This window comes from Mobula birostris, chromosome 9 (genome assembly GCF_030028105.1).
Source record: "Mobula birostris isolate sMobBir1 chromosome 9, sMobBir1.hap1, whole genome shotgun sequence".
NCBI classification, from domain to species: domain Eukaryota; kingdom Metazoa; phylum Chordata; class Chondrichthyes; order Myliobatiformes; family Myliobatidae; genus Mobula; species Mobula birostris.
Genome location: NC_092378.1, coordinates 33,787,159 through 33,813,776, shown reverse-complemented (window position 1 = coordinate 33,813,776; position 26,618 = coordinate 33,787,159). Strand labels below are relative to the sequence as shown.

At 39.2% G+C, this 26,618-nt stretch overlaps 1 protein-coding gene across 8 annotated transcripts in view; it reads left to right on the top strand.

The window, feature by feature from the left end:
- LOC140202653 (ELKS/Rab6-interacting/CAST family member 1-like) overlaps nucleotides 1-26,618 on the top strand; it is a 754,922-nt gene that overhangs the window by 288,752 nt on the left and 439,552 nt on the right. Inside the window, exon 16 of one of the 8 annotated variants that reach the window (XM_072267768.1) lies at nucleotides 6,713-7,006. The exons of the other annotated variants lie outside the window; for them this stretch is intronic. Coding sequence (XP_072123869.1) covers nucleotides 6,713-6,854 — 142 coding nt within the window. The 3' untranslated portion in view covers nucleotides 6,855-7,006. Of the gene's footprint in view, nucleotides 1-6,712; nucleotides 7,007-26,618 lie in introns of those variants that run through there. 8 annotated transcript variants of the gene reach the window in all.

The window sequence follows — 26,618 nt, the reverse complement described above, 5'->3', positions numbered from 1 at the left end:
CCAGCACTTTATATGTGGTGCTCAAGATTTCCAACATCTGCAGAATCTCCTGTGTTTCGAAAGTGGTTTGAATGGAGATGGGAATTAATGGAAGGGAGAAGTCTTTAGCAGAGGCTCTCCAACAGTAATTACACAATGAAATGGAGTAGGAGATCATGGAAGCTTGTCAGAAAGATGTGGTGTTAGTCACAGGAGATTTTAATCCTCAAGCAAACAGGAAAACAGTTGGGCAAGGGTAGCAGGGTGCATTTGGGATAATCCCTTTGAACAACACATTCTGGAGCTGCTGGAGGTCTGGCCATACTAGACCTGGTGTTGTGTATTGAAATGGAATTAGTTAGTGACCTCATTGTGAATTCAACCCTCAAAGCTAGTAATCATAATAGTATTGAATTTTACATTACGTATAAGGTGAATACGTCCAAGACAGGTATTTTAGCGATAATTATCAGAGCAAATAAAAAGAATGAACTGGCAAATTGATTTACAGGAGATGCCATGACCATTATTTAAGAAAATCTCTCTGAAAAGATACATTCTAAGGAGGGAGAATAGTTCTAAGGAGATCTAGCTAAGAGTAACTAAAATGTTTTAAAGTTAAAAGAAAAAAATATAATTGTGTAAGCTCATGTCCAGTCAAGCTTCTTTCACACTGGAAAACACAATACCAGCCTTTGCTCTTTCGGGTAAATGACAGAGATTGCATTCTCACTGCACACTAATGGAGGGTGCAAATATTTAGTCTTGTGGATGGGATGCTAATCTAGTTTTGACTGCTGAATATTATTGGACCATGGGATGTTGTTAGAGCTGATCTCATTCAGGCAGGTAATGGTGGAAAAGTTCTGGACAGTTGGAATTGAGTTGATCACTGCAAGATCCTCAGCCTCTGATCCATTCTTGGAGTCATAGTGTTCAAATGTTGCCTGCTGTTTGTGTGGTGTGATTACTGCTTGCCATTTATCAGCCCATACTTGAATGTTGTCTAGATCTTCTAGCAAGAGAAGAGTTAAAAATACACATGGACTAAGATGTTAACTGTCCTGTGCTATCACCAGTGGGATCATCAGTTGATCTGCCAGCTGTCTTCAGGAGTTTTGGCCTGCTTATGATCAAGACTCCCTCGAGGTGGTGGGCCAGCAGTGCTAAGGCACCACCTCCCACTAGTGAGTTTAAAAACTTGGCATCTGCCTCCATCAGAGTTGTTGGTCATTTCCATCCAACAGGTAGTCTGCTCTTCAGGTGTCTATGCAACTACTGAAGGGTTTGCAAGATATGTATACACTGTCTGACTATCTGCCCCTCTGGACATACTTGGTCCATACCCATGCTGATCCTTTCTCTGTTGCCTCAGCTACAGCTCTGCTGGTTGACTTGATCTCTTTGCTAGTGAAGCCAAGGTCACGCAGCCATGTGAACGCAATAAACCCACAGCAGTCTATTTCAAATGGATAGCATGAAACCTTCCACCCTCTGTCTCTGCACTCTGATCTTAATTCTGCATACCTGGTTAACTTGCACTCATGGGCTTCATCGATGTTGTTTTCCCAGGGGACTGTGAGTTCGCCAATAACCACTTCTCTACTGGTGTCAGACCATACGATTATATCTGGACGCAATGTGGTAAAAGCTATTTGCTCTGGGAAACTGCCTTTCCCGTCCAGGTCGGCCTTGATACACCAATCATTGGCTGAAGAAAGTATGCTTGATCATGAGCCTGCGCTGTACACCCTTGACTTGGAGCCTTCTTTCGCAAATGATATGAGATGTTCTGTGCAGCATGGGGCATGAGATAGGTTGTGCTGCAGTACCCTCTGCTCAACCGCTTCTGTTACAACTTTGAGAACGTTGTTATGTCTCCAAGTGTACATGCCGCTGGAGAGATTGACTCTGCATGCACTCAAAATATGTTGAAGTGTTCCCTTCTCGCCACAAGCAGCACACCTGTCTGTCTTATCTTCATACCAGGTGCTGAGGTTGGCAGGTGTTGGGAGCAGATCGTATGCTGCTCTGCATAGAAAAGAGATGCGGAGCGGTTCCATCTGCCACAGAACATTCCAAGATAGATGTCGTTGTTCAATACTTTCCCACCAGGTCCAAGCACTTTGTTTGGCCAGGCCAGCTGTTTTAGCTAACCTCTTCTCCTCTTCTACCTCTCGTATTTCTTGTGTTACAAGCTCACGGCGCTCCTTACCTGTAGAAGATGACCATCACTTGTGGGTTGTCCATCCAAGTCCCTGGTGGCCTAGCTGGATAGCTCCAACTGTCTCCTTGTGCTTCAATCTAGACTCTGCCTCATCAACTGCTACACGGGCTGGCCACTTCCTGCCTGATCGCACATCCGGCTGGGTGTTCTTGATGACAGGGTCTTTTGAGTCTTGAAGCATCAAGGATGATCTTACCTTGGCTACCTTGACCTCTTCCACAAGGGATTGCACTGGGATGGTAAGCCTTGTCTGGCTTCTGTGGATTGCAGCATTGGTGAGGCTGCTCGGTACTCCAAGCCACTTCTTTACATACTTGTTGATCTTCCTTTCCATTGCCTCAACGTGGGACATTGCCTCTTCATAGACAGTTAGTGGCCACATTATCCGTGGCATCAGTCCGTACTGCAAGCACCACAACTTCAATTTGCCAGGCAAGCCACACTTGTCAACAGACATCAGTCCTCTGCTGATCTGTTTTTCTGTCTCTTGAACCCTCTTGGTGTCTCTCAGCTCCTCTGTGTACCATCGCCCGAGGCTCTTAACTGGTTGGTCCTGAATGGATGGAATCTCCTCTCCACAAAGGGTGAAATGAAAGTCAACCAGCTTTCCTCTCCGAAGAACAAGGCTCCTTGACTTCTTGGTCTTGAATTTCATTCTTCCCCAATCCATTAGCTCCTCGAGTCTAGATAGTACATTTTCCACTGCCTCCGTGCTGGGACCCAAAAGGGTGAGATCGTCCATGAACGCTCGTATTTGTGGGAACTCCCCTCTGCCATCAAGTGCGACACCTGGAATAAAAATTGCTGAAGAATTGCAAATAGAAATGAACATTATTCAATAATCAGTGAGCAACTCCTTTTCTTACTGTGAAGCACATTTGCAATGATCAACCAAGTGCACTTATTTCACAAGCTTCAGAGCATGCAATTTCTAGCAGCATCTCCATGAGCACAGCTCCCAGCTGATCAGCAACTGTAAGTCACTGGCCCTGCACTTAATTTCACAAATTTTAATAGAGTAGGAAGTGGCCTGGGAGAGGTTGAAGATCAAAAGAGCTGGAGAAGAATGATCATCGTGAAGGCAAAGAGAGACAAACGTCAAGAAGAATAGGAAAGCTGAAGGAGAGAAACTGGTTATTTGAAAATCTGGAGGTGCCCTGAGACTGAGAAGAAACTAGAGTAGATTGAATATCACAAACAAAAGAATCTGTCCTGATGAAGGGTCTTGGCCTGAAACTTCGACTGCTTACTCTTGTCCATAGATGCTTTCTGACCTGTGAGTCCCTCCAGCATTTTGTGTGTGTTGCTTAGATTGAATATCAGTCAGGCTGGAGATATCAGACAACCAAAGGATGTCAGGTTATTGCATCCAGTGACAGTTCATTCTCTGATAATGCTGCTTATGTTACAGTATAGTTGTAGGGATTATGTTTGTTAGCGACACACATTTTGAGCAGGTCTAGTTGTTGTAGGTCAACAGCCATTCAGTAGATCAGGTACATCAGAGATGATATTTACAATTAATAACTATAGGTAAATACAAATTAATGGAAATATTCCTTTAAACTTTGTAGATAATTTTAAAGGATAATTGATATGGAAACATGTAAGTGTGTTTCTCATTTTGTAAAGAACGTTTTGATAAGCCCACAAATCCTGGAGCACCATTGAGTCACACCATTTTATTTACGTATCTGTGAAATTGATTGAAATCCTGACAGTTGTGGTGAAAGGACTCTCAGTACATTTAGCATAATGATAATGGCTGGAATACCACTCAGTTCACTCTCCCAGTGTGCATCCACAGCTCAAACTATGCAACCATGAATGTAATTCAAACTAACCTCATAATTCTTAAATCTCATCAACTGCCTTTTCTCCACCTGACATGGATGTATCTCCCTCCATATTTACAAACAAAGTTGGAACGGCCTGGATGAATGGATTATAGAAGCCTTAGGTTAAAGGCTTTCCTGCATTTTACTGTGACAACTGTGACTATGATGCAACAACCTGTGAAGGAGTCTGGCTGTGTATGATGGCATCTAAGGTCAGATAATGTATGATTGGAAGTCAAATCAGTGATTTCAAATTATACATATGGTTTATTGATGGTGTGAGCGGTTCATGCAAAGGTAAGCATTCACGGTGCCATGAGGCCTGCTACATTCTTATTTCCAAAGTATGTGCTCAACCAGGTCCTACTCTGTGGGATCTGGTACAGCAATACCAAAGGCTTCTAAACAATACAATTAAGTGACTTGATAGCAGTCTCTCTTACCTTGTAATTGTTGCCCAATTACTCCCCTCATTGACTTCACACCCCTTGCAGAACCACACCAACCTGCTGCACACACCCCATTCCTTAGCCACCAATCTCAAAATCAGTTTATCATCACCAACTTCAGCGGTATGAAATTTGTTGTTTTGCGGCTGCAGGTCATAACATTACTATAAATTACAAATTAAATAAATAGTGGGGAAAACTATTTAAGTTTATTTCCTTTATTTAAACTCCTATTTCTTTTATTTTTATGCTTTGTTTCCCATTATTTTTCATTATTGTAATGATCTGGAATGGTACTGAATCATCTGTAGTTTCAAAAACAATATGTTTTTGTATTATCTTCTTTGTGCAATTGGTTAGTTAACTTAATGTGTGAAAAATCCTTCACTGGCATAACACTGCTGCTCACCAATAATATTCTTTCTGAATTCAACATGAAATGATAATGCATTCAATACTTGTCATTGCAGATTTGTGGCTGCCAAGCTGCTTGGGAGTAAATTGTGTTCAATTTGTACCCTGCAGATTGCAGACATGCTTTCTGGTCGTGGAAACCATAGGCCACAGATATAACTTTTCCAGAAACTGATCTTTAGATGTATATTTTAGTTTTGGTTCATTTGACGCTGATGTAAGAAGCCAATCTTTGCTATCCATTGGGACTACAGCAATTTGATTGGAGCTTGCGGAAGAATCTCTTCTTGCATATTGCAGTGTAGAATTAAAGGTGAGCTCATCAGTATGTATTGCTTGTAAATCAAGTAGACTTAAGTAGCACATTTCTGCTTGGATTTGTTTCCACAAGTATAGTAACAAATTTACCATTTAAATGGGGTAGATACAGAACCAGTCTCATTTTTTTTCCTTGCATTGCAGTTATAGCAGAAGAGTAGAAAATTCCCCTTGTTTATTCAGCCTATTAATCATTTAATTAGAACTGAGCCATTGAAAGAAGTGAAATATAAAACAAGGATTTTAAAAATTTGTAATGAACATTCTGAAGCTTATTCACAATAAGATCAGTGAATATGATAAACATAAAAAGAACTACTTGGCAATAGGAAGATTATGGAAAGTGCAAAAAATGTTGGATAAAGGATAAGACTGAGTGAGAACAACTTGTATTCTTTTGAGCTTTTTATGTACTGGTAGAGAAGGTTCTGTGAGAAGTACAAGTTCCTTCTGTTCCTGGGTCACAAAGAAGCTAAAAATGACGACGGAAATTTCAGTAGAGAAGCAGGTCTGTATTTAATACTTACACCTCTTTTCTTTACTATTTTAACAATACGTTAGTTAGAAGCAATATATCAGATTGGATGTTATAATTAAGGTGATTTCGAAAAGCTTTTTGTTCTTAGAATTGTCATGCTGCTTACCTTGTATTTGGACTGTACGTGAGCTCCAGTCTCTTAGATTCAGAATGAATGTCCAAACATTTATAGCAAAATAGAAAGAATTTCTCCACAAAGAGAGTCTCAGATCTTTGTAATTTTTTGTCTGTTAAGCTATGAAGGCTGAATAATTGAAAATACTTGAGGCTGAGTTAGATTTTTGCTTGATAAGGAAGTCAAAGGCATTGAACAACAGTTACGGATATAGAATTGAGTCAAGATCAGATCTGCTATGATCATATTGAATGGCAGCATTACTAAGATTGACTCTTGCTGCCAATTGTTATGAACTTTTTCCCTTGGCTCTATCAATATTAGAAGAGGCAAAATTTTGTCTCCTACATTATAGAACTATTTCAGAAAATTGAAATTGAAACACACTCAACTCGCATTTGCTTAAAGCTATAATTTTGTTTATTGCCTTGTGTCTTTTAACAACTTAATAACATACAGACCGTCATAAAAATCAATTATTCAAAGCTATGGCGTGCTTCTTGTTACACAAAATGCAGAAAGCCTCTGGGCGTTAAAAGCTGACATAGTTTGCTTTTTAAAGCCAACCCATTTTTTCATTTCTACTTTTCCACAGTGAGTGATTATCGGGATGCAGCAATACTCTGGGGTGCAGGTTGTTCCTGGAGCTAGGGTTAGTGAAAGGAATCTCTAGTGATCTGAGAATGACTGAAAAACCTGAAAATATACCTCCAATCTGGGGTTCTAAAAGCTTTTTGATATATTTAGTGCCCTACCTCTTAACTTTGGGGAAAACTTGCAAGTTCATCTATATAATACTAAAACTCTCATGCTCTGTTTGTCACCTCCAATTAGCACAAACGGTGCATTACAGCGGCACTATTTTTGGCTAAATCAACAGTCCCGCTTTCACCCGAGAGCTGATGTCAGCCATGATGGAAACCGCAACGCAACACCACGATGCATGCGCACGGCCAGCCTCAGAAGCGACTCATGATGCTCACAGCAGCGAACATCATGGACCTCCTCCCCCTTGGACGTCCTCCCTCTTGGTTCCGCCTCTTTCTACTACCCATTGTGTTTTCCCCTATTCTTTCTTCACCTTTCCTGCCTATCACCTCCCTGCCTCCCTTCGCCCACCCCTTTATCTTTCCCCTTACTGGTTTTTCTCCTGGAACCTACCAGCCTTCTCCTTCCCACCCTCCCCCCACCTTCCTTATAGGGCCTCTGCCCCTTCCCCCTACAGTCCTGACAAAGGGTTCCAGCCCGAAACGTTGACAGATCTTTTCCACGGATGTTGCCCGACAAGCTGAGCTCCTCCAGCGTGTTGTGAGTATAGTAAACGTACCAACCATTTTACATATTAAGAAAATTAAACTTGGAAATTACCAAAGTTCTCTTTGTGGAGGTATTTTATGTTCATAATGCAACATTACCTCAATATCATTCTGAACTTGAGACCCAAATAGAGTTCAACTCAAACTTAAAATTTCCTCTATTCCCAAGACAAATTTTAAAAATAAATTTATTGCTTGGCATATTTTTTCTCCTTCCCTGCCTCTCCCCATGACCCCTCTCCCCACATCTTCGCCATGCATTCACATATCTCGTGCTAATTTGATTCCTTCCAACTGACCCTACAGACTACAATTAGTTCTATGTGGAGGAGTGATAAGCATTAGAATGATATTCCTCTGGCTTCTAAAACCATTGCCTTCAGATGCTTGAAGCTAAATTCAACACTATTACCCATCATCAAAGTTCACCCGTATGATTCCAGCTGTTACTTCCATTTTCTGCAGCAGCCACCACTATAACCACTTGAGATCAGCTGTGGATGCCAAATTATGATCAGTTTTGTGTTGTAGTTTTGGTCCACAAGGAGCAGTGGTTGAGAGTGCCATAATTTATTTCATCAAGGACACTTAAGAGCTGACAGAAATTGAGGGTGGGGGGAGTGTTCATTGTGTATCTCAGCCAGTTTGGAAATCCACATCCTGTGGGTTGGTAGAAAATCTTGTTTAATTGATTGTCAAGTTTGCAGCAAGTTTTTTGAGAGGAATTTTGTTTTAAGTAAATGAATACACTCTATTATAATGTTGATCGCCATTTTTTTTGGCTTGGATTGTATTTTAATTTCCTCTGGTCATTTATCTAAAATTTAAATGAAATGTTGTACAGAAAATTGTTTAAGAAGTAAATGGAAAATATAATTTATAGCATTTATTATGGACAAGCAATATATTAAGAATCAGACCCTTTCTCAGTTCCTTGAAGGAGAGAATATAAACATGGAAAATTTATTGCCTGAGAGGAGAAGTTATTTAAGCTGCAAAAACAAAACTGTAAATCTTTGGGAAAAAGGCTTTTAATGTGCCTTTGATGCATTAATCTTGTATTAGCATATATACTGTCAGATTTGTGAATCGTTTCTGCAGCTCATCAGTTTATAGATAGTAGAAGGGGAATTTGGGCACGTGTGCAATACAAGGAAAGCAGGAGCTGTACAGTATCAGCAACTAGCTGAGATCTGGCATGACAGCTCAGTCTTCTTCCAGAATAAAATACAAACATGTGAAAAGACCTGTTGATATGCTCTCCCTGATCTATCAGCATAATCTGGTCTAGACATGTCAACAAGATTCCTTTGGCACTCATCTCATTTTCATTTATCTTCCTGGGAGAAGCAAGAAGATGAAGAAAAATAATTTAGTACCAAAAAATTCAAAGAATTTTATAACTGACGTTAGAGATTGAAATGGTATGTACACCCCACCCAATGTTTAAATCAGATGAAAAGGGAAACGATTTCTCTGACATTTGAAAATTCTCAAAGGTTCAGAAAAATGAACAATCGATTTTGTAACTGGTTGGCATAATTTTACATATGTATGTAGAATTTGCAGCTTTTGCTGAATTATCAGTGTCCTAATAGCTTCTTGATGTTACAATTGAAGAGCTACATGTGCAACGCCACTTTTCATATTCATATTTTACAAGGAAAAACCTTTGGTTGAGTGTGTTTGTTGTGGCTAGCAGTATAAATATCTGAATTTTAAATCCTTTGTCTTTCAGTTATTGGAGACTGAATTTTGAAATATATTGCATCACATTTCTTCAACTGAATACCTTTCAATCTTAGATTACTGTACTTTTTTTTCTTCAGCATTTTCACCTGTACATTCTACAATGTACTATCCCCCACATATTTTACCCGCCAGCTTCCTTCCTCCATCTGGTTCTGGGGGTGTATGTGTCTTTATCTCAATGCCAGAATGTTTGTGTGATGACAAATCCAACATTGTGTTAACTATTCTTCCTAGCAGCCTGTTGGTGAATATTTTGCAAGGAAAATGATGACTATAGAAGTTGGACATTTTTGCATAATTTGGTGATCATACTGTTACACATACTTAAGAAGTCATAAGCAAGAGAGGCCGCTGGATGAAGGGATGAAGAAAACACTAAGGAATATGGTTTCGACTTCAGTTTGGGAATCTGAATAGAGCAAGCAGCTGAGGTGGGGTATAGTGAATTGAAGTTTGTGGAAAAAAAAGTTTGTAAATTGATTTACTATTGTCACAGGTAATGAGATTACCGGAATTGTCTTACCTACTGTTAATGCAATTGGATTCATTACAACAGTGCATTGTGGTAGTACAAGATAAAAAAAAACAGTGAAGAATAAAGTCGCAGACACAAGGAAATCTGCAGATGCTGGAATTTCAAGCAACACACGCAAAAAATGCTGGTGAATGCAGCAGGCCAGGCAGCATCTATAGGAAGAGGTACAGTCGACATTTCAGGCTGAGACCCTTTGTCAGGACTAACTGAAAGAAGAGATAGTAAGAGATTTGAAGGTGGGAGGGGGAGGGAGTGATCTGAAATGATAGGAGAAGACAGGAGGGGAGGGGTGGATCAAAGAGCTGGAAAGTTGATTGACAAAAGGGATACCAGGCTGGAGAAGGGTGGGATCACGGGACGGGAAGCCTGGGGAGAAAGAGAAGGGGGGAGGGGAAACCTGTTATCCTTGTCTTTTATTTTGACAGAACATACAAATTCTTCATTCTTAAAATTGAAGGCCTCCCGCTTACCAAGTACACCTTTGCCAGAGAACAACCTGTCCCAATCCACATATTTTTTATCATCCAGGTCATTTATATATATCACAACCAGTGCGACTGGCTGTGGAACACCATCAATCACAGGTCTTTAGCCAGACAAAGTCCCATCAACCATTACTTTGTCTTCTTTAGGCAAGCCAATTCTAAATACAAATGGCCATTTCACCATGAGGGTACTTGTCAAATGCATTACTAAAATTTATGGAGACAACATCCACGGCTCTAGGTTCATTAGCCACCTTTGTTACCTCCAAACACCACCTCCTCTGTAATCGTTAGGGTCCATGACCTCTCTTCTACTTTGCCTCACTTTTATAGACTCTTGTTTCCATCTCCTGAATAAAGTCTCTATCGTCTCTTTCAGCTCCATGCATAGATTGCCACTTTGATCTTCCACAGGACTAATGTTGTCTCTTGCTGTCCTTTTGCTTAGTATTTCCGTAGATGCCCTTAGGATTCTCCTTCGCCTTGTCTGCTGGAGTAACCTCATGCCTTATTTTAGCCCTCCTGGTTTCTTTCTGAAGTGTTCTTTTGCGTTTCTTATTCCCCTTATTTACCTCATGGTTCCTACCTGCCTGTATCTGCTATGTACCTCCTTTTGCTTAACCTTGGCCTCAAAATTTTTCAAAACCCGAAGTTCCTTAAACCTGTTATCCTTGTCTTTTATTTTGACAGAACATACAAATTCTGTATTCTTAAACTTGAAGGCCTCCAGCTTACCAAGTACACCTTTGCCAGAAAACAACCTGTCCCAATCCACATTTGTCAGATCCTATCTGATACCATCAAAATTGGACCGGACCTATCCTTTTCCATAATTATTTTGAAACTAATGATGTTATAATCACTAGATGCCCTGTCTCATTCCCTAATAGGAGAGTTAGTATTGTACTCTCTCTAATTGGGACTTCTGTGTACTAATTAAGGAAATTTGCTAAACACATGTGACAAGCTCCTTCCCTTCTAGTCCTTTTACAGTATGGAAGTCCCAGTCAATATGTGGAAAGTTAAAATCACCTGCTATCACAACCTCAAAGTTGCTGGTGAACGCAGCAGGCCAGGCAGCATCTGTAGCAAGAGGTGCAGTCGACGTTTCAGGCCGAGACCCTTCGTCCTGACGGTCTCGGCCTGAAACGTCGACTGCACCTCTTCCTACAGATGCTGCCTGGCCTGCTGCGTTCACCAGCAGCTTTGATGTGTGTTGCTTGAATTTCCAGCATCTGCAGAATTCCTGTTGTTTTATATCACAACCTTATGTTTCTTGCAACAGTCTGCGATCTCTCTAAAATTTGCTCCTCTAAATCCTGTGGACTGTTGCATAGTTTATAATATACCATTAATGTGGTCAAATCTTTCTTATTCCTCAGTTCTACCCAACTAGCTTCACTAGATGAGCTCTCCAATGTGTTCTGTCTGAGCACTGGCATGACATTTTCCTTGACTAGTAATGCCACCCCACCACCATTAATCCCTTAACCTCTCTTGCTGTGTCACATCTAAAACAATGGAACCCCAGAACATTGAGTTGCCAGCCCTATTCTTCCTGTGACCAAGTTGCACTAATGGCTACGATGTCATAATTCCATGTGTGATCTATGCCTTAAGCTCATCCACCTTCCTACAGTACTCCTTGTATTGAAATATACGCCATGCAGAACATCAGTAGGTTTAACAACATCTTTCTCCACAACCACTCCACTTTCTATTCTGGCGCTCTGGTTCCCATCCCTCAGCAACTCTAGTTTATACTCCCCCCTCCCCACCAGTGCAGCACTAGGAAACCCTCCTGCTAAGATATTACTCCCCCTCCAATTTAGGTGCAAACTGTCCCTTCTTTACAGGTCCCACCTTATCTGGAAGAGATTTTAATGATCCGAAATTCTGAAGACCTGCCTCCTGCATCATCTCGTTAGCCACATGTTTTTATTGGTCCTTGGTCAAGTGCCTAACCAGGCGCAATGCAATGTCTCCTTGGGAACTGTAGCACGTAAGATGTGCTGACTGCCCCTCTCGCTTCTTTTAAATTCTCTCCCTCGTCATAATTCATATCTCCAGTGTCTAATCTAATGTCTTATACTCTCACGTAAAAAAATCTAACTTGTCAAATCTTAAAGTGAAAGATGTGTTAGAACTAATTGCTACAATTAGCATGTATTTCTCAGTTTTATTTCTACTCCCTTTATATTTTTTGACAACAAAGAACATTGTAGGATCTGAGTAGTGGCATTGTTGAACTTGACATAGTGGAGCAAAGAGGTATATTTGAAATTTTAATGGCATGATTCCTGATCCCTTGCTGACACATTGACTAGAACACCACTAATTTATATGCATATTCCTTCTGCAACATCAATCACAATAAACATTCAAACTGGAATTCCTTTTAGATGCTGTGTTTCTCAGGGAGGTAGGCTACGTCTTTATAATTACAAATAAGGCATGCTTCAAACTTAGTGTGGAAATCTGTGCCCTGTGCATCATGAAAGCCTTCAGATACTTCCAAAGAAATTTGCTACAGTACTGACAAGTTTAAGGGAATTCAATCGAAGGAAAATTTAGTTGAAAAGCTGGGGCAGAATTGGGGGGAAAGTTATTATTTATTCCCTCAAGAACTGGTTACCAAAAGATGAAGATTCAAGGTACTTGCTATAAGAATCAGATTTTTGTTGCTTACCTTTATAATCCAGAAAATGAAATTTGATAAAGTGATGGAGGCAAAAGAAATAGTAACTTTCAAAATATAATTGTTACGTTTACTTAAAGAGGATAAATAAGGAATGGGACTAATTCGGTACTTCTTTCAAAAAGCTGTAAGAATTATTTTCCAGATTATGAAAAATAATGAAAGCAAATTATCTCATTGCAATTGTTACTTAAGTGATTGTTATTTTTTTTTATTTTGAGGGCAGATTTTTAATGGAACAGTGTTCATTAGCTGCCTGCCCATGAACCCGTGTTTATTAACTGCCTGCTCATGGTCCAGTGTTTCTTGCAGCATTGCTAAGGTGCAGTATTTTACTAAGAATTTGGTTCCCAACATATCGGAATACCAGAATGTGGCAAGATGAGTTTTGACAGGCAGTGTGCCAATTTTGGTGTATATTGGTTGTCACTTTTATTAATTGTTTATGTCTTTGACAGACCAAAGCATTCAAAAATATTTGGGACTCATCAGAAAAATTCTAAAAATAATGAAAAGCGAAAATATCTTTAAAGAATTAAGTTGAAACATTAAAAACATTTAAACTAAATTGAGTTACAAAAACTGGCACTTTTTCCCCAAACATCTGATCTCTCCCATTCGTTTGACTGGAGCTGCTTTACTTGCACCAGTTAACCTGGGAACAGGCTCAACTTGCTTAAGTTGCTCTGTGAAGCTATCACTGATGTAGTACAGGCATGAAGGTGCCACAGTCAGCTTAGAGTCCGAGCTGACTATGGCCCCTTCATACCCATGCTACATTACGAAGCATTAGTGGACACTGTCAGTTCTGCAGAGAAACACGGGTAATTCTGGCATCACTGTTGGCGTCAGGCTGGAAGAGCAAGCTATATAGATGTTTCTTTCCAATAAGTTCCTGACCTGGAGAAAGGATAATTTGGGAGTGGGTGTAATTCAAGTACATTTTTCTATTGTAGCACTCTTGTCTTTTCTAGCAACTGGAATAATATTTAGCACAAATGTGATGAAATGCAATAAACTGTGATGAATGAAGCACTGACATCAACAAGTTCACAGATTTGTCCTTTACTTATATGGAAATAACTGTATCATGCAGGATGGATTACAAGGAACGAGAGATGTGTTGCATTTTGATTTTCTAGAGACCAAACATTTCTTTCAGCTATTTGGAAATGTGTACCCAAGAGAGCTGTGGATGCTCATTTGTTGAGTATAATTTTGGCAGGGATAATTAGATTTTTTTTTGAGGGGAGGAAGAGTTTTGAGAATTTGGTAGAAACTGAAGTTGAGGCCAAAGATTAGGCAAGCTATGAATGTTTGTTTGTGTGTGTGTTTATGACACATCAGAACCAGCACATTTTGGCCCAATTAAGCAACTGCCCAATTACCCAAAGTTTCATGGAAATAGTTAATAAGGTACGAAAAAGAAAAACTATCGTTTAACCGAGTAACAAGTTATGTATATAAATGAAATACAGAAAAAAATTAGAACACTAACAATACTACTACAGTACTATAAAACTGTGAATTAGTTCCTAATATTTATCACTAGAGAAATTCATACAGTGTACACTGTCACGTTCTTTTTATTGACTATAAATGAACAAAATTAGTTCAGACACCTAGTGCAGATAATCAATCCATTGCTTTCTTTGAACCTAATAGTGTTACGTGTTTGTAGCCAAGGGAACGATTTGGCATGGCAAGATTTTAAAAAAAGGCCTGTTTTATTGTCATTGTAAATATCATCTGCACAATATTTTTGAAGCAAGTAGAGGAGTTTCGTAGATTTCCATGTTTCTGCACTTATAGCATCAGCACTATCTTTCTTGCTGTGTGATTTCTTGAATTTAATGTCATACCAATATTTCCAACGAGGCAACCAACCATCTGTCACTTTAGAATTTTCATGACCAGCATCTTAGCTATCTCCTTTGACTAGTTTTCTTCAAAACAGTTGTCCACCGACACACACACACACACCTGTCAAGTTACAATGGAAAGCTACTGATTGTGGTCTTTTCTGGATCCTTAACTTCATGCTTTCATTTTTGGGATGTTACCTGTTATCCCTTTACATTTTTCTCACAGCTTATCTTGCAGATGTATCAAGCCTGCAAGTGTAGATTTTGGCACTCCAGTTATCTCTGCCAGCTGATGATTTTTTTTAGCTAGTGTCAAATCTTGGCAAGGGTCTGAAATCTTTTCAAGTCAAAATAAAAAACAAAATTATCAAAAGTCAGTGCGTTTTGAATTGACATCCATCAGCCCAAACAGATAACCTAACACAAGCACATTTAAAAACTTGGTTCAAAGCAAGCCATGGGGTCAAATGGTCACACGAGTGTATGCGACTGGCGCTAGTTAGAAACTGTTAGGCAACAGTGTCCTTTCCCAATTAAGTGACATGATGTCCAATGTTCCCTCTTTTTTTTTTACAGCTGTGCAGACCAACCATTGCTTTGAGCAGGTAATTTTTATATAGCCTGAAACCTGTGCAGCACCCTAAATGTTTAAATATTTTTAAGAGAACAGCTGCATGGCTACAAAGGCTACATACACATGAGCATTTCTGTCACTAAGTGAAATAAACAAAGGGAATCTCAGCTACTTTCTCAATTAATTGTTGTTCAATATTTGATGGAAAGTAAGATTGGGCTTAGCTATACTTGTCTCTATAATTTAATAGTTGGATGACAGAAAATGAAATTACTGAGGTATTTGAGAATGGATCTTGATTAATTCACTCACCAAGGAATAGAAGCATATTCAGATGAAATTTGTCTTTAATTGCTTGTATTAAATATTGTACCAAGCATTCAGTTCATGATGACAGATGAGAAAAGCTTGTTTAACTCAGCAGTGTTTTTATTGCGACAAGCGCAAAAACAGACCGAGCGCTATGACCCAGAGAGCGAACCCACTCAGTCACATACAGATGGGGGAGGTGGTTATTACACAGTCTATAGCCTGTATTTCATTGGAAAAGGAGAGTGTGCAGGTATAAAAACATAAAATGTATGAAATATTTAGCTGAAGAAGCTGTATTTGAGGGAAGAGGAACAGAGCTAACTTTCTGAGTCAAAGACCTTGCATGTGTAGGTCATGCACTCACCTTCCTTATGGAAATATTAATGAGGTGTTTCTGGAATGTTACCAAGTCCACATTGTAACTGGAATACCATCGTTAGACCAAGTGGAAGCTATATCTACCAAGGGAAAGTATCATGTTCATGTCAGTCTATATTGAAAATCCATAAAATATTCTAAGGTAGTCATAATTAGAGAGAAGAAATGCGACTTTGATTTCTGAAGAACAGGCACATGCACTTGTGCGGTCCATTTCAGCATTACCACACTCCATATTCCATTGCTCCTACCTTCAATCCTTATTGTATTTTTGAAGGAAAGTTCATGGATAGCAGCTGTCAAAGGACCTTTTGACTTAATCTTGCACGGCATAATGTCACAGTACCACATTCAGCCAACGTTTTGATATTCCAGAGACTATACCCTTGCTCCAAAAAATCCAATTTTAAAACCCACAGTTCCAATCCCTCCATTACCCTGCTCAGACTATCCAAACCATGATTTCTACCTACGTGTTCTACAGGTTATATTCCTGTAACACTGGCATGACCGGTCTTTCCACTTTATGATCATAAACTACTTACTCAACCAGTAACCCTGTTACTTGCAGTTTCATTCTGCAGACTTCTTGGTTCTCTCCAATTTTAAAAGTCTTTAAGAAAATCTTCCCCTGCACAAAAGCCTTTCATTCCTTCTCTTCCCTCTGGTACGTTGTTTATTCTTCTGGCCAAACAGTAAATAAAACTGAAATGTTCACCTTGTATTGCAGGAGTTCAACAGCAATGTGAGTTTGTTGAATAGTTGTTAGTAATCTGGAACTATCAATCAACAAAGGGTAGAACTTCCTGCTAGCTGTCTTTTCTTCTAAAAACAAACATTCATTATTATTTTATTCATAATGCATAAATATGAAGAGCTACCACCAGTTGATTGTATAAATTGCAGTTGCTAAAGCCTAAGATATTATGTATAAAACCTTTATATTTCTTTCTTGCAATGAAGTAATCTAATAAAATATTATAAAATAAAATATATACTGTATGTGTTGGAATAAGGGATCATTCGGTCAGAAAAAAATAATGTTTTAGGAGAAACCTTTTCCTAAATATGACTTTGTCATAGGTTTATCTTTAAAGCATTCCTCACCTCCTAAAGAAAGATTCAGATTTTATTATTGGTGTTATTATGAAGGACTACAGAGAGCTATTCTGAATTGTTTTCCCTCCATTCATTATATTTATTTTCTGAGGCATCTGAACATCATAATTGTTCACATTTAAGTTGTAACGGTTTTTTTTTGATTCTGTAAAAACAGCTGTTCGCAATGTTCACATTTGGATTCACTTTGACTTGACAAAGTATTTTCAAGATGTAATGAAGCATTTTTAACATACTTTTGTCTTTTAAATGCATTGATTTCTACTTATCTAAGATTTCAGTCACTTGAGTTATTTGCTGGTTGGGAACTGGAACCGTGACCTTGTTCATGAGTGTGGAAATGTGAGAAAATTCCTGGTATCTCTTTCCCACAACATAATTAATTGACAAAATGAGTAGACATGTTCAGCATTGTTTGAGTTGATGAATAGACATGACCAAACAACCAATGATTCTTTTAAAGAAAGCTGCTTATTTCAATAGCTTTTTGCTTTATCAAAATTAAACCCAAGAATTACACAACTTAAATAGGAACAATCAATGGCAATAAAGTTGCCATCACAATGAAGTAAAATATTTTGTTGAGAAGCTTTGTTTTCTCTCTCTTTCAATATTTTATTAGTTTCTATGTATAAGAATACAGAGTACAAGAAGATATATATTACAAATCAAAAGAAGATAAAATAACACCAAATACATTATATTAGAATCATACTTGCAATCACATTACCCTATATTCATGTAAATTAAATTAAATCGTAATATTGAAATGTAATAATTTGATTATACAGAAAGAAAACTAAACCCACTACCAAGATCAAAGCTGTTTGGTAAAGAAAGAGAAAAGAAAAAAAAATCCTTATCATAAAGTGAAATATGTTATTAGCCACCATCTGTACTTCAACAGCAAGCCAAAGGTTTTGAAAATAATTCAAAAATGGTCCCCACATTGTTTGAAAGTCTTGGCTAGATTCAGAAATTGAACAACAGATCTTCTCTAAATTTAAGCATGACATAACATCACGTAATCATTGAGCGTGAGTAGGCGGAACGACATCCTTCCATTTAAACAAGATCGCCCTCCCAGCTGTAAGAGAAGTAAATGCCAAAATGTGCAAATCTGATGTCTCCAAAATAATATCTTTTCCTCCAACAACACCGAATAGGGCGGCTAAATGGTTAGACTTAAAGTTACCTTAAAAAGTACCGAGGGAGTTTGGAATACTTCCTTCCAATATCTTTCAAGATGCGGACATGTCCAAAATTTGTGAATTAATGAAGCTTCTCCATTGTTCCATCTATCACAAAAGGGAGATATATCCAAATAAAAACAAGATAGCTTATCCTTAGTCATATGAGCCCTATGGACCACTTTAAATTGTAAGAGGGAGTGGTGGGCACATGACGAAGAAGTGTTAACCAATTTAAAAATTTCATTCCAAGTTTCCTCAGAAATTGAAGTCTGTAATTCTTGTTCCCAGAGATCTTTAATTTTGTCCAGAGGAGTATTTCTCATTCCCAACAACATACCATAAATATTGGATATTGAACCATTAAGAAAGGGTTTCAAATTAGAAATTACATCTAATAAGTCCTTATCGGGACTGTTAGGAAATGTATATAATTGAGAACGGAGAAAGTCTCTAATTTGTAGATATTGGAAAAAGTGGGTTTTTGGTAAGCTATATTTAGCTGACAATTGCTTAAGCAGAAGGAGACTTCCTCGAACAAACAAATCCTGGAAGCACTTAATACCCAACCTATCCATTCTTTAAAGACTGGATCAGTCATAGACGGTTTAAAAAAAAATTAGAAAAAATGGAACTCAAAAGAGAAAATCCCATTAAACCAAAATATTTTCAATCTTTGTTTTCAATCTTCTTTCCATTGCCCCTTCCCCTCCCCAGGTTGGGCCAACTGTTATGTGGATTGATGGATATTTTCCGACACTTAATGGGTGGCCATTATAACACAAATAGCCTATTCAGTACATTATGTCTGCTGTGCCATTCATTCAAGGCACAGGTGAATATCACCATCTACCCACCTTGATTCCATATTCCTTATAAGGCTGGCACCAGGGCAGGAATGGATTCTCAATATTCCTGGACTTCAGTGCTTTAAAAGGGATAGAGAGGGTGGAAAAAGGGGAGGAGAGGTGGCATTACTGGTCAGGGATACTATTACAGCTACAGAAAGGGTGGGTAGTGTAGCATGATCCTCTTTTGAGTCAGTATGGGTGGAAGTCAGGAACAGGAAGGGAGAAGTTACTCTATTGAGGGTATTCTATAGGCCCCCTGGTAGCAGCAGAGATACAGAGGAGCAGATTGGGAGGCAGATTTTGGAAAGGTGCAAAAATAACAGGGTTGTTATCATGGGTGACTTTAACTTCCCTAATACTGATTGGCACCTGATTAGTTCCAGGGGTTTAGATGGGGCAGAGTTTGTTAAGTGTGTCCAGGATGGAATCCTGTCACAGTATGTAGACAGGCCGACTAGGGAGAATGCCATATTAGATCTCGTACTAGGTGATGAACCGGGTCAGGTCACAGATTTCTCAGTGGGTGAGCATCTGGGGGACAGTGACTATCACTCCCTGGCCTTTAGCATTTTCATGGAAAAGGATAGCATCAGAGAGGACAGGAAAATTTTTAATTGGGAAAGGGCAAATTATGAGGCTATAAGGCTAGAACTTGCGAGTGTGAATTGGGATGATGTTTTTGCAGGGAAATGTACTATGGACATGTGGTTGATGTTTAGAGATCTCTTGCAGGGTGTTAGGGATAAACTTGTCCCGGTGAGGAAGATAAAGAATGGTAGGGTGAAGGAACCATGGGTGACAAGTGAGGTGGAAAATCTAGTCAGGTGGAAGAAGGCAGCATACATGAGGTTTAGGAAGCAGGGATCAGATGGGTCTATTGAGGAATATAGGGAAGCAAGAAAGGAGCTTAAGAAGAGGCTGAGAAGAGCAAGAAGGGGGCATGAGAAGGCCTTGGTGAGTAGGGTAAAGGAAAACCCCAAGGCATTCTTCAATTATGTGAAGAACAAAAGGATGACAGGAGTGAAGGTAGGACCGATTAGAGATAAAGGTGGGAAGATGTGCCTGGAGGCTGTGGAAGTGAGCGAGGTCCTAATGAATACTTCTCTTCGGTATTCACCAATGAGAGGGAACTTGATAATGGTGAGGACAATATGAGTGAGGTTGATGTTCTGGAAGCAGAGGTGTTGGAGTAGTTAAAATACATTAGGACGGATAAGTCCCCAGGGCCTGACGGAATATTCCCCAGGCTATTCCACGAGGCGAGGGAAGAGATTGCTGAACCACTGGCTAGGATCTTTATGTCCTTGTTGTCCACAGGAATGGTACCAGAGGATAGGAAGGAGGCGAATGTTGTCCCCTTGTTCAGAAAAGGTAGCAGGGATAGTTCGGGTAATTATAGACCAGTGAGCCTTACGTCTGTGGTGGGAAAGCTGTTGGAAAAGATTCTTAGAGATAGGATCTATGGGCATTTAGAGAATCCTGGTCTGATCAGGGACAGTCAGCATGGCTTTGTGAAGGGCAGATCGTGTCTAACAAGCCTGATAGGGTTCTTTGAGGAGGTGACCAGGCATATAGATGAGGGTAGTGCAGTGGATGTGATCGTTATGGATTTTAGTAAGGCATTTGACAAGGTTCCACACGGTAGGCTTATTCAGAAAGTCAGAAAACATGGGATCCAGGGAAGTTTGGCCAGGTGGATTCAGAATTGGCTTGCCTGCGGAAGGCAGAGGGTCGTGGTGGAGGAAGTACATTCAGATTGGAGAATTGTGACTAGTGGTGTCCCACAAGGATCTGTTCTGGGACCTCTACTTTTTGTGATTTTTATTAATGACCTGGATGTGGGGGTAGAAGGGTGGGTTGGCAAGTTTGCAGACGACACAAAGGTTGGTGGTGTTGTAGATAGTGCAGAGGATTGTCAAAGATTGCAGGGAGATATTGATAAGGTGCAGAAGTGGGCTGAGAAGTGGCAGATGGAGTTCAACCCAGAGAAGTGTGAGGTGGTACACTTTGGAAGGACGAACTCCAAAGCAGAGTACAAGGTAAATGGCAGGATACTTGGTAGTGTGGAGGAGCAGAGGGATCTGGGGGTACATGTCCACAGATCCCTGAAAGTTGCCTCACAGGTGGATAGGGTAGTTAAGAAAGCTTATGGGGTGTTAGCTTTCATAAGTCGAGGGATAGAGTTTAAGAGTCGTGATGTAATGATGCAGCTCTATAAAACTCTGGTTAGGCCTCATTTGGAGTACTGTGTCCAGTTCTGGTCACCTCACTATGGGAAGGATGTGGAAGCATTAGAAAGGGTACAGAGGAGATTTACCAAGATGCTGCCTGGTTTAGAGAGTATGCATTATGATCAGAGATTAAGGGAGCTAGGGCTTTACTCTTTGGAGAGAAGGAGGATGAGAGGAGACATGATAGAGGTGTACAAGATAATAAGAGGAATAAATGGAGTGGATAGCCAGTGCCTCTTCCCCAGGGCACCACTGCTCAATACAAGAGGACATGGCTTTAAGGTAAGGGGTGGGAAGTTCAAGGGGGATATTAGAGGAAGGTTTTTTACTCAGAGAATGGTTGGTGCGTGGAATGCACTGCCTGAGTCAGTGGTGGAGGCAGATACACTAGTGAAGTTTAAGAGACTACTAGACAGGTATATGGAGGAATTTAAGGTGGGGCTTATATGGGAGGCAGGATTTGAGGGTTGGCACAACATTGGGGGCCGAAGGCCTGTACTGTGCTGTACTATTCTATGTTCTATGTTATGGCTAAATGATCTTTAAAGTTACGTATGTGTAATAATGTTTAATCCACTAACAATAACTGGCTGTTTGGCTATCACATTTGTCTCAAGAATAAATCACTACGCATACTGCTGTGTTAGCCATTTGTACTAGGAAATGTGACAGGAATGGAGTATGTTGCCTGCTGTTTGCAAAGTGGTAGTTGTGGTGCTGGAGAATAAACAGCTGTTTTCAAAATCATGTTGTTCTTCATTATTGCTGAAATTATAATTCAATTGTGCCCAGATCTGTTAGTTTAAGGTCAATAAAACTCTTGTAATTCAAACATCAATTGCTCAGATTTAGCTAAAAGTTATTATATTTATGAAGTCCTGGCATCTATTTCAGGTGGAGTCACTTACCTTCATGTATGCACGTCAATGGATCTTGAGGGCATAGACAATAGGACTCTAAATAGAAAACAGTCAACAATTTATATAAACTACAGACTGTGAACCACAATTTTAGTTTTACAAGTTAGGAGTTTCTGCTTTGAAGTTGTTTGTGGTTCTACTCGATGAATTTATTTGTTTGTCAAGCTACTGGCAGGATATGATAGTTATAGAGAGATCGTCACAGAACCAGGCCTTTCAGCCCACTGAGATCGCCAGCACTTTAACTTCTACTAAAATTCTCATTCTTAGCCTTTATTTCTCTATTACTAATCCTTGAAGCCTTTATCTTGTGTACTTCATTATTGATGTACTTTACTTTATACTTTATTGTCACCAAACAATTGATACTAGAACGTACAATCATCACAGCGATATTTGATTCTGCGCTTCCTACTCCCTGGATTACAAATCAATAGTAAATATTAAAAATTTAAATTATAAATCATAAATAGAAAATAGAAAAATGGAAAGTAAGGTAGTGCAAAAAATCTGAGAGGCAGGTCCGGATATTTGGAGGGTATGGCCCAGATCTGAGTCAGGATCAATTCAGCAGTCTTTTCACAGTTGGAAAGAAGCTGTTCCCAAATCCGGCGGTATGAGTCTTCAAGCTCCAGAGTCTTCTGCCAGAGGGAAGAGGGATGAAAATTGTGTTGGCTGGGTGGGTCATGTCCTTGATTATCTTGGCAGCACTGCTCCGACAGCGTGTGGTATAAAGTGAGTCCAAGGATGGAATATTGGTTTGTAAGATGTTCTGCGCCGTGTTCACAATCTTCTGCAGCTTCTTCCGAACTAAATATTATATGGCTCACTATCAATTTTGCTTTGATAATTTCTACAATGAAGATGGTAAATAATAGATTGCCCTTTGAGTCAATTTGGTTATTTTGGTTTTTGAGAAGAGTACTGTGACATTAAAAAAGTCCCTAAAAATGTGTTTTATTTATTGGTCAATGGAAAAAAATTGCCTAGCGTTCAGGATTGATGGAAGTTACAAGCATAAGCCAAAATGCATAGACCAAAAATTGTTTTACTGGCAGTAAACTTTCAAGTATTACTTAAATACAGTATGAAAAAGGCAGAAGCAAAGAAATAAAACAAAAAAGAAGAATTGGGCAACAATCATTACATACATTTTTGGAACACCAGAAAGCTATGGTTAATAAGCACTTGTTAATAAATCCAGTGTCACGTATTCTTTTGGGATACCTCAAACTATTTTCTCCAATGATAACACATGTTGCCAATTTCATTAGTTTCCTGGTAATTTATTCTAGTTTGATATGCTCCTGTGGAAATGTAGTTCCACCTGACTTCACCTTCTTAATATTTAACTAAATTTATGAATTCCTCACACACTAAACAATTTACTTGAATTAGCTTTATTAGTTTTCCTTAATTTTTAAGACTTCCATTTGACAAGGTCAGTACTTTTTCCAGAAAATAAATTTTCATCAACTTTTTTCAATCACTGTTATTTCTGAAACACAAAAAAAGGTTGCTATCAGAGATGCAAGGGGCAACAAATATTTGGAACAGCAAATAGTTCGCATTCATATAACTTTCTTATTGTTGGCTTTCTACCTCCTTGCTAATACAACATACAAATCCATTTAAGTTTTTTTTTCAAATAAGCACAGTATCAGACTTAAAATTACTTATCCACTACAGTCCTGTAACACAGCTATTTTCAATGTATATTCTCTATTTTGGTTCCAAATCATGATGTACATTGAACTTGTGAAAATGCAATCCACTGCAGATGTTGGAAATGTGGAACTAAAAACATGATGCTGGAAACTTGTATGTTTAGTTTTGTAGTTGAGGTATTTACTTTGTTTCTCTTTCCACAGATGCTACCTGACTTGCTGAGTATCTCTAGTATTTTCTGTTTTTTCCATACTTCTAATGATATAGTTATTTAAAAAGATGATAACTTCCATTTTACCTCAATGTACAGGAATTGGATTAAGTAACGAGCACTGGAAAGAGAAGAGTGAGATATTTTAACTCCCAGGTTTCTTTTTAATGTTGAAGGTAAGGTTTACCTTCAAACTAGATGTAAAACCCTTAAAGCCTCAATGATGGAGCCAGAGGGGTTTTGTGTTGCAGAAGGCAGCTGCAGGATCATCTCACAACCAGAACCAAAGTAGTGGGCTTATATCTGGAGTGTACTGGCCTGTCACTGTTCAGCTGTTCATCTATTTTGGACAGAAAGCTACACTTGATCAATGGCAGGGGATACACAAGGACCGCCTAGCCTTGAGATAAATTGCTGACAGCAAAGGAAGATATTTAGGAATAACAGGGTGAACAGGTATGATATTCCACGTGTTCATCACTGCTCCTCAGGAAAAGTTAGATTTTGTCCATTAGGACGGCTACTTAACCTGCCTGCTTTGTTAAAATAAGTGACTTGAGTCGTTCACATTTGGAACAAAGTAAAAATCTTAGAATATTAGTATGATTTTATTAGAGGAAATCAGCAGATTAACAAAATTTCATAATTTCAGATTATTCTTGAAGATTCTTGAAAATGTGGATACGTTTACAGACAATACAAAAATCTGTGTTGTGGATAGTGTAGGTTGCCAAAGGATAGAGAGGAATATAGACCAGTTGCAAATATGGGTGGAAAAATGGCAGATGGAGTTTAGTCTGGCAAAATGTGAGGGGTTGCACTTTTGGAGAACAAATATAAAGATGTCAGTACACATTTTAGTAGCAAGACCCTTAACAGTGTAGATATACAGAGGGATCTTGGGATCCATGTTTTTAACTTCCTAAAAATGGCTGTACAGATTAATATGATAAAGAAGGTGTATGGCATGCTGGCCTTTATCAGGAAGTTATGCTGCAGTTTTATAAAACTCTAGTTAGGCTGAATCCAAGTCTGAATCAGGTTTATTGTTACTGTCTTATATGACATGAAGCTTGTTGTTTTGTGGCAGTAGTACAGTGCAAAAACATAAAGTTATTATAAATTACAAAATAAATAAATAGTGCAATAAAAAATGAAATGTGGAGTAATGTTCACGGACCAAACGGAAGTCTGATGACAGAGGGGAAAAAGCTGTTCCTGAATTGCTGAGTGTTAATCTTCAGGCTCCTGTACCTCCTCCCTGATGATAATAATGAGAAGAAGACATGTCCTGTATGATGAGAGACCTTAATGACTGATGCCACCTTCTGAGGCATTACCTCTTGAGGATATCGTCGACGGTAGGTTCAGTTATACCCGAGCTGAGCCTATGACCCTCTTCAGCCTCTTGAAATCCTTTGCGTTGCAGTCTCCATATCACACTGTGATACAACCAATCAGAATGCTCTCCACAATTCATTCATAGAAACTTGCAAGTCTTTGGTGACATACCAAACCTCCCCAAACTTCTAATGAAGTAGAGACACTGGTGTGCCTTCTTAATGACTGTATAAATGTGTTGAGCTTAGGACAGATCCTCAGAAATGCTGATACCCAGGAATTGAAAATGCTCATCTTTTCCACCGTTGACCCCTTAATAAGGACTGATGTGTGTTCACTCAACTTACTCTACTGAAATCTGGTCATCCCATTAGAGGAAGGATTTTGAGACTTTGGAAGTGTGCATAGTAAGATTATCAGGATGCTGGTGATATCATCACCAACACCATCATCCCCTTAAAACTAATCATTAAGCTTCAAGACCTTGGCTTCAATACTTCCTTGTGCAATTGGATCCTGGATTTCCTCACTTGTAGACCCCAGTCAGTTCTAATTGGCAACAATATTTCCTCTACATTCTCCATCACCACAGTGCTTAGCCCACTGCTCTATTTGCTTTACACTTTTCACAGATCCAATGTCATATTTAAGTTTGCTGATGACACCACTGACGTAGCCCGAATCAAAGGTGATGATGAATCAGCATATAGGAGGAAGATTGAAAATCTGGCTGTTATGATGCCATAACAACATCAACTTACTCAATGTCAGAAGACCAAGGAGCTGATTATTGACCTCAGGAAAAGGAAACCAGGAAGTCATAAGCCAGTCCTCATTGGAGGACCGGAAGTGGAGAGGGTCAGCAACTTTAAATTCTTTGGTGTGATTACGAAGAGAGCATGGCAGACCCTCTACTTCCATAGGTGTTTGCAAAGATTCGGCATGGCTTTTAAAATTTTGGTGAGCTTCTATAGATGTGTAGTGGAGAACATTGCAGCCTGAAATGGAAACACCAATGCCTTTGAACTGAAAATCCTACAAAGAGTAGCAGTCCATCAGAAGTAAAGCCCTCCACACCATTGAGCACATCCACACAAAGTATGGCGCAGCAAAGTAGCCTCCATCATCAGGAACCCCTGTCACCTAGGACTTGCTCTTTTCTTGCTGCTGCCATCAGGAAGGAGGTACAAGAGCCTCAGGATTCATACCACCAGAACCAGGAACAACTATTATCCCTCAACCATCACGCTCCTGATACCTTCACTCATCTTCATTTTCCCCATCATTGAAATGT